Source organism: Plasmopara halstedii (genome assembly GCF_900000015.1).
Source record: "Plasmopara halstedii genome assembly, contig: Scaffold_430, whole genome shotgun sequence".
Taxonomy (NCBI): domain Eukaryota; phylum Oomycota; class Peronosporomycetes; order Peronosporales; family Peronosporaceae; genus Plasmopara; species Plasmopara halstedii.
This window is the reverse complement of record NW_020187350.1, coordinates 908,376-917,573: the sequence shown is the minus strand read 5'-3', so window position 1 is coordinate 917,573 and position 9,198 is coordinate 908,376. Positions and strand designations below refer to the sequence as shown.

Genomic DNA, 9,198 nt, shown 5'->3' with positions numbered 1-9,198 from the left:
CACGTAGCAACCAGTCATATCAGACAGCATAAGTACAAGTCAATCACTTTTCCATTTTCCCACTCACGAAAACAGTCTCCTTTTCCATTTTTCCACTCACGAAAACAGTTTCCTTTTCATTCTCCACTCACGAAGGATAAAAAGTTGTAATGCACTAGTATTGATTCTTGGAAAGACGTAAGGTCGGTGACCTTAGCTTAGCTTCCTCTAAGCAAAGATCTACGGTAGCCCCGCTGCACTTGGTAGTACTCGTAGTCAATCTACGCCTGACTGATCCTCTGTGAGGATGGAGGGATACTCCAGATTGCCCCAGGGGATGCGGGACGGGCTTATTAAGCTGATGTTCTAGCCTGGGTTGGAAGGAATCATCCGTTGTCGACGGTGGCGCCATAGAAGCGGTTGACGCTGACAGCTTCTGCTGTAAGTGCTCCAGCAGAGCATTTTCATTGTTTCAAAACGCCTTCAAGTGCATGCTTATGGCCTCGAACCCTTGCGCAACGAGGTGCTTCACGGAAGCGTTAAGACCTTTGAGGGTAAGGATGGAGAAAATCTCCTTCGCATCCGCCATGCCCTAAGACGAGCAGCAGCGCTTGGCGCTAGATATCTCCAAGCTCAAGGGCAGTGCGCGAGAATGGGCAATATTGTGCGGTGTTTCAGTTGAGGCTGTGTTTCCTGCCTGGAAGGCAAAAGCGTCAGCTTCTGTGAGTGTTTTCGCCTCCTAATCAGGCATATCGCTTGAGATTGCTTTTTTTTGCTCTGCTCTTCTGTGCGTACATGCATCTGGGACTCACCAAATTTGATAACTCAACGAGTCCACGCAAAATGCGAAATGTTCGGGACCGACGCGTTGAAAGAAATTCAAAATTAGGATTCCGAGGACTTTTCGATTAGAAAGTGCCTGTCAATCTTCAAGTCTTGATCATAAACACCGCCCCGACCAGACGATATACGCCAAGTCCGTTTTTAAGAACGAAACGATCTTTGCACTCAGCCTCACCGTTGCATTAGCCTTTTCGGTTGGAGTGTCTTTGCCATCGCGTCGTGGATCCCTCGGCGATATTGTGATCGTTACCCAGAGACTGGACAAGTTTCAAGGAGCCAATCTATTTTTAGTGCGAGAGAAAAAAATAAATCGAATCCTGCCCAAGTCGCGTCTCGCTATGCTGAGGAGAAGTTCGCCACGCTTGTGCTACTGACGCTATGAGCAAAACAAACGAAAAAAAGCCGAGCCTCGTACGTTTATAGAACTCCCACACAAGTCATTATTCCCCAGAAGTACCGACGGATTTTAAAGCAATAGCGGTAAGAAACTCGTACCCTCGCAAGGGTTATTTCTTGGGAACGAGAAGCTGGCGAAAGTGCCGCAAAGTATACGGCTCATCCATGCGCTGAGTAAGAAAGACACGTCATCTCACCTGTGTCAAGATATTGCAAGACAGCTTTATCAAAGCGGACGACATATCATGCTCAGTATTGATAAATATAAATGCTTGGCGCGAACACTGAAGTGACAGCCTCACAATTCGCCTGATAACAGCTCTTATCGTCTCCACAAAGTACCTGTACCAGCTGCCACCCAAACAACTTTTAAGCGCAAAATTGGTCGTCCCCCACTAGTGGGAAGTGTGCTGGGGTGAAGGGTGACGCATTCCTAAGGTGTGCCAGGTCGAAAGCGGCCGCGACAACAGAACAATCTTGCCGGAGTGAAGGCTCAAACTTCCGTGAATTTTTAGACTTCGATATTTTTTTTCTATGAATCACGTCTAAGGAGCGCCCCATTTGGCGTCGGTAGTAAAAAAGATGCATCGTGACACCGCTGACGTTGACTTTGCTTTTGATAGGTGATTTGGAAAATCATCAGCCTCTGGATGACGGTGCTTGAGATGACTTTAGAATTCTACTGCTTCTAACTGATTATGTACTGGTTACAGCTTTGGTGTACTAGCTGGCCTGTCAATCGTCCTACTTTATGAATCGCCTCTTGCTAATCGGAAGTGCCAGTGGAGATTCACCCTCTCGCGGCTACCTTTAGCAAAATTTCTGGGTTATAGCGACATGTCGACCATCAACCTCGACAAGAGTCACGATGTGCATTCGAGGCTAATGTGATCAGAATCTCGGATTCGCTCTCCAAGCTCTGTCATTGCACCACCTGACTTGCGCCCCCACAGTTGTTTGGAATCTCGTCACTTTTTGGAAAGCAGAGAGGAGACCCGCTACAAGAATTGGTAAGACGTTACTTTTACTGAAGAGTGAATAAGTCCACATAAAACACTGGATGTGAATGCATTTGCTTTGAAATATTCAAATTATATTTCAATCCCTTTATCGCGACGACCTTTACGGTCCAATGTAGTGCAGTCGCAACTTGGTCTGATCGACGACAGACCTGCGTTTAATGGTACGTTACTTGATTAAAAAATCTTGTGCTCCCCATCATTTTCGTGTGCGAGCCTCTGGCATCGGCGTGTTGCTTTTGTTCGTCATACTTTGCAGTCATAACGTCGCACACCTTGCGTGTATTGCCAAGACAAAATCACTGATTTTTGCTACGAAGTGGAGCTTGGCCGATAGCAGCAAGTCGATTTTAGTCGATAGCGGCCCCCTCGTATGCGTTCAGCCATTTGAGGCGGTGCTAATGGCACAGGGGGGTCTATCAAACCATTAAGCCAAATTAGGTAAAGCCGTATAAGGTATGAACGGCTTCATCTAAAGTAAAATCAATGAGCAGGGACACTTTATGTAGTGACATGGACTCTCTGCGCAAGCACTTCGGTGGTTATCCATCGTAATGCGAATCATACATTTCAATAAATCACCTTGTTACGAGAGATCAGAGGTCGAGATATTCAATCTGGTGTCGAGCACATTGACCAATGTTTGTCAAAATCTGGCTGAGAAGCAAAGATCTATAGGATTCAATGGCTACCGGCAAGCCATGTTGGCAAAATATTTTGTAGAGGATAATTTTGACAATATCCTCGACAACCACATATTTCTATCAGCTGCGAAACGGGCCGTCTTCCTCAGACGACCCACAGCACCGGTATTTTCTGACGCGTTTTTGGAAGATCAAAGCTTAAGTTCATTCTCATGGTCTGTCAATGCTACGCCTGAAACGGCAAGTAGACACACGTTTCAGCTGCGCGTTTATATGTGCTTGCTCACTCACACGTCAGGGCATCAATACATACCACACACCGAGCAGTATGTCTTTTTTCGATGTGGTCACCCAATAGACATCATGCGCATCGTACAGTAATTACAAATTGAGGCTTTTATCATGAGGTACTAGTGTGATGTGGGTCAGTGGTATATTACCGCAAACCTACCGGAAGGCATAGCGGTGCTGATATGATAAAGCGAAATCTGAGCTCTTGAATGCCTTGTTTCCCAATCCTTGTAGCAGAATAACACAAGCCGCACCTGACCGTACGTACATATCGCATTATTGTTTCGTGACATCAGCATCGTGACATGCGATATTTCAATTCAGATTCGGTCGACGCGAAAGTGCAAGCCGATTCGGCTTCAAAGAATACTCAGCAACAACGGATAACCATTTGCCATCATCATTTCAAATGTGTCGTCAGCATCGTTGCGCACAACGACTCATGATCTCATGGGTCTCAAACAGATTGAATCCAACCCTTAGCTTGACGACGGTATATATTCATTGCATAAAGGTTCTCGACATGAATAGGCGTGCTTTCATCGGAAGCTATCAGCTGGCAGGATCACGCGTTCGGACGCGTTGTTATCTGCTTGAAGCAAAATGCAGTCTACTGCAAGGAATGCAGGGTTACAGATTAGGTGGAATAACCTGTACGGAGTTAGAAAAAAGCAGAATCGGGACTCGCATAAATCTTTCTATCGCAGTCCTAAGAGTTGCCTTCTCGGCCCCGCCACAACAATAATTGACATCCCTGTTATACCATGTCGATATATTTTTCACTGTACTTGTGCGCGTATCTGACCAGGCCAGACCAATACATCCAATCATTTTGGAACAGATACGCAGCCAAATCTGTAATATCCGTTTTCAATGAGGAATCTGCATGCAGGCCTGGCATCCCACTTAAGTTTATTTACAGAGCAGACTTTGCGGCGTCAAAGACGTACTTGTCTTCATTGGCAATCAGTATATATGAGCACATATATGCGAGGAATGCTCACAAGTGTTCCCGTGCTCAGCACGACAGCAGTCAGATTTATCTTCGAAATAGATTGCACATAGTCATGATAAAGCTTGAATACTCGACAATTGAATATTGCTGCTCCCTGTAGCACAACCAGACATTTTTACAGCATGCTCGGAGCACACGCTGCAGCGAGAGGGATATTTCTGCATATACCAACAATCGACAAGCAACAATCACCATTAGCTAGGTCGACGTGCAGTCGGTTAAGATGTTCTGTAGTACATTCCTTCAAAGAATTGGCGTTTAGCCATAACCCTGGTTGCATTTAGCCTATTATAAGCACGAACAATTTTTAATCGCTGTTTATCATTTTGACGTAGAAAGTAGGCACTATGGGCATCATTTATTTTACAAAATCTTTTGTGCTTTGAAAGGAAGCGTCAGTCACGTCACAATGTTCCCTTGAAAGGATCCATTGCTGTGTGACACAACTTTGCTAAAGTAAAATCTTTTACAGCCCCCATCTAGCCTAGCGGATTTATCAATAACATACCGTGATTTTCCTCGCAACGAACCGAAATAATCCGTAGGTTAATATCAGCACCACTCCTCGCATTTATGGCCCTGAAATTGTCATCCAGGACAAATTCATCTATGACTGGTGACGTGATCAACTCTATCTCTTGGTACAACTGTAACGTTTCGACGACATAACCGTCTTGCAATTTCTTGCACATATATTCTAAGCGCAGATTTTTCCAGCCGAAAACGAGCGTCTACAGAAGGAAGTGATAAGCATAAAGACAACTCCAGTATTTCTGATCAAAAGTTACTTTTTTGCCACTTACTCGTGAATATCAATGATACGTACAGCAGATCCATCACATGGTAGTGCTGATACAGCAGTTTTGTCTAATGGTGACATAGATGAACCACCTTATTAAATACAGATCCTATCCCTTGTATTCGCGAATATCGGTCGCAATTAAGCTCCACCGACTTTGCACAGAGCATCGCGACACCTAGTCGCTGTCTCTCATACCGGTCCTGGCACAGAAGCCAACATCTCAGAGCTATTTCTTACCGTCTTGCTTGAAATACACTTTGGGGACCACGAGACACAATTTTCATTACTCCTCTCAACAGAGATATACTCAGAACACCCAGCCCTCCTAGCGCTTATGACTTCCCGCTTGGCTTGAGGCACCTACCAATGCAATTGCTATTATTCTAGGGACAGTCATGTACTTCAGAAATGTTCTCACTGATTCACTCCCGCTTCAGACGTGCTTCTGTTTCCAGGCAGAAGTGTCTCGTCAATGATCAACCAGAAGAGAAGTGAGAATCACCTAGATTTTTTGATTTATTGGTCCGCCGAAAAAAGATTCGTGGCGTTTTAGTCATATCATGTTATCGACTCTTGAATCAGGATCCAAGACTAGACAACATCCCGCAATATTAACGTCCTCACACTTCATTTGAATGCTCACCACAACCATCAAGACATTTACCAGAGCCGTCGCAAAACGGACGGAAAGTGTATTCGTAGTTGGTATCTACAATACCAACACATACTGTCTACTGTTTTTGATAGCCACACGTCTTAGCTGATTGAACGACGCTTCCAAATTTATCAGAACTATTTACGGTCTTACAAAGCCCGGGACGTTGATGTAAATTTACAATCCACGGCTGTGAGCCCCGCCTCTTATTGAGGGAGTCGATCCTCTCAGGGCTTCGTCCCACCGATCATTACCTCCATGTGACACGATAGAAACAATATATCTCCCAGTAGGCTTCCGTGTGCCTACTAGAACGCGACATTTCCTGTGAGCAGTATGTCATGAGGCTGTGTGCGGGGGTCAACGTTTCGTACCTCTCAGCCGAGAACGAAGGGGTACAAAAGGCGCGAATGTTTTTCTACCTTGGATGGATAATCGCGGGTACAGCTCAGCCGCTGGCCAGTAAAGACATCTCTTTTCATTGGCAGCATGGCTGAGGTCTATCTACTATAGCCGCTTGTAGAGCTTACATTCGCAGCATTCTTTCCTGCTTTTGCGATACGAAAATTGTGTTGTATTGTGTTGCGCGTTTAGAATTGCGACCACCGTTTCTCGAAGGAGAGAGAAATACGCGAGATGTCTAAGTGATAGTCGTACACGTACGATGACCCCCCATGAAGATATTTACCGCTATACACTCAAAGAGTGTGCCAGATGTCAATGCGGCAATATGCTCTTGACTCCGGGACAAAGTCCGTCTGTTCTGACCTCCTTCGACAATAAACAGAAAGACATCGGTAACGCCTGGTTGGGTTGTGCGGACACCCGCAACATCTGTCGTCTTAAATCATCCCACGTTGAAAAGCTCCTTTTACTGAATTTTGCACACGGTGCCCATTTTCTCGCGCGACCGCCTAGCTTGCAGATCGCAAGCACCACGCACCGTGACTCCATTTGGGCAAGGCCGGATCAATGGTCATCTGAATTTCTTCCATTCAATGGGAGAGATCTCCTTTTTCCTGGCCTTCAAAGACCAGTGTGCGCAAGATCAGTGGTCTCACGGTTGGAACCCTCTGTACCTTAAAGGTCGCAGTTCGAACGTGCCTTATTAGGGCATACCCTCTATTTCCTCTTCTTTCCTTTTCTTTCCTTTTCTTTCCGTACTGGAAATTTTTTATTCAACATGTCATATTCCATCCTCGCAGAGAATTATATATTTCAAGGCTCGGTCGTGGGGTACAAGTGTACTGGGGTGTCGTTTACTTTGCACAGAGAAAGCCTTGACTGTCAGAGTCCTGTGTTGACAAACGCACAGTTATTCCCTTCTACAATGCGTTGAACCGAGACGCTTTTAGACAACTATCGCTGTTAGGTTATTCTGTTATTTAAAGAGCATGACTAAAGTAGACATACGTTAAAGTACAAGAATTCGTGATCCCTCCTTTTCGGAGCTTGTACTATTCGTAAATATCGTTTTTCGGGTACATTTCATACAATCGTGCCAAATTGTAATTTATGCTACTGTTCCAAATGTATAAGGGATTATAGTGCTTGTATCGTTGCGAAATATGCTTCCAATTATTGGAACTGTCTTGAATAATGCAGTTCACGTCTCCACGGGTTTTGCATCGTCATATATCAACAATCTGCTTGTTTTGGTCGGAACGGTCTAGTGGCAATGTAGGATCGATATCTTGATGGTATTTAGTGTCATGCACAGAATGCGCAAAGGTATGGCTGAGACTAGGACATGGACCAACCAAGCAAATGCCATGAATTAGCATTTTGCGAATACGGAGGCTGATAACCTAAATGCACATGCTGTGACATTGGATCGTGGCCATAAAGGAATCGCTGTACTCTTAATGTCTAAAAGAAAATGCGAAGACATCCTGAGTTTTACATTCGGATTAGAAACAATGCAAGTAACGAGAGTAAGACAAATCGCTGAATTTTGGTATGACAGACATGTCCAGCACTTTTTTAGAATAAAGTACGTCTACTCGCTCTTTACCATATGCTCAATGAGGTCTAGTACACGTGAGCTATAGCCCCATTCATTATCGTACCACGACACGAGTTTGACGAAATTATCAGTCAGAGCAATACCAGCTTCAGCATCGAAGATGGACGAACGAGAATCACCGATGAAATCGCTAGAAACGACGGACTCATCCGTGTAACCGAGAATGCCCTTCATCTCGTTCTCACTCGCATGTTTGATTGCAGCTTTAATCTCGTCATATGAAGCGGGGTTGGCCAAACGAGCAGTTAGATCCACTACAGACACGTCAGCCGTAGGCACACGGAACGACATACCCGTCAACTTGCCATTCAAACTCGGGATCACCTTGCCTACAGCCTTGGCAGCACCAGTTGAGCTCGGAATGATATTAAAGCAAGCACCACGACCACCTCGCCAGTCTTTTTTTGATGGACTGTCCACGGTCTTTTGAGTAGCAGTCACAGCATGCACAGTCGTCATCAGACCTTCCTTAATACCAAATTTATCATTCACCACTTTGGCCAAAGGAGCCAGACAGTTCGTCGTACACGAGGCATTCGATACCACATGCATGTTCTTTTCGTATAATTCATGGTTCACACCCATTACAAACATAGGAGCATCGCTTGACGGAGCCGAAATGACCACTTTCTCGACACCATTCTTCAAATGAGACGACGCTGTCTCGAGAGTTGTAAACGCTCCCGTTGACTCAACCACGTACTGAACATGCTTCTCACCCCATGCGATCTTTTCAGGATTCATCTCATTAAACACACGAATTGGTTTTCCATTCACATAAATGTGCTTCTCATCATGGTCCAGCTCACCGTCAAAGCGACCGTGTACTGTATCATACTTGAGCATGTACTGCATGTACTTTGTGGCTACGAATGGGTCGTTAATGGCCACAACCTTAATATTCGGATTTTTAGTAGCAGCGCGGAAAACGAGTCGGCCAATGCGACCAAACCCGTTGATAGCAACATTTACCATGTTGTTTCAATGGCTTTGATGAGTTTCGAGGCAGATCTTGGATGACTCAAGATTTTCGTGGTGATGAGAAGTTCATAGTGTTAAACTATACTCTATGGTGTTTAGGACGTGAGGCTGAACACCTTAAAAATTGATAAGATACGTATAGACCGTACATTTGGTCAGCCTAGTCCTAAGTCTGATTGGTCGAGGAAAACACATAGAAATCGACAAGGTCTTGCAACGTAAGGAAACTTTAACAATTTTGAGAAGCAGGAGTCAAAATATTTTATTTGTAACCTGCAAAGTTGAACGTTTCTAAAGGTATAGACATCAATTGTTTATCAATCAGCATTCATGTAGCTACATCAGCATCATAAGAGCATTTTATTCACTCTTGACCATGTGTTCAATCAAATCCAGCACACGCGAGCTATAGCCCCATTCATTGTCGTACCACGATACAAGTTTGACGAAATCATCAGTCAGAGCAATACCAGCCTCAGCATCGAAAATTGATGAACGAGAATCACCAATAAAATCACTCGATACCACAGCTTTCTCGGTGTAGCCA

General features: G+C 44.7%; 2 protein-coding genes across 2 annotated transcripts; one reads left to right on the top strand and one right to left on the bottom strand.

The window, feature by feature from the left end:
- Positions 1 to 774: 774 nt before the first annotated feature.
- PHALS_09760 (uncharacterized protein) lies at positions 775 to 1,204 on the top strand (the record flags this gene model as incomplete). The annotated part of the gene is made up of 2 exons (XM_024725074.1): positions 775 to 831; positions 992 to 1,204. 2 exons carry the CDS (start codon positions 775 to 777, stop codon positions 1,202 to 1,204), a joined length of 270 nt encoding a protein of 89 aa, XP_024575887.1.
- A 6,439-nt stretch (positions 1,205 to 7,643) lies between these two features.
- Positions 7,644 to 8,645, bottom strand: PHALS_09759 (triosephosphate isomerase glyceraldehyde-3-phosphate dehydrogenase; the record flags this gene model as incomplete). The annotated part of the gene is made up of 1 exon (XM_024725073.1): positions 7,644 to 8,645. One exon carries the CDS (start codon positions 8,643 to 8,645, stop codon positions 7,644 to 7,646), a length of 1,002 nt encoding a protein of 333 aa, XP_024575886.1.
- Positions 8,646 to 9,198: the final 553 nt, after the last annotated feature.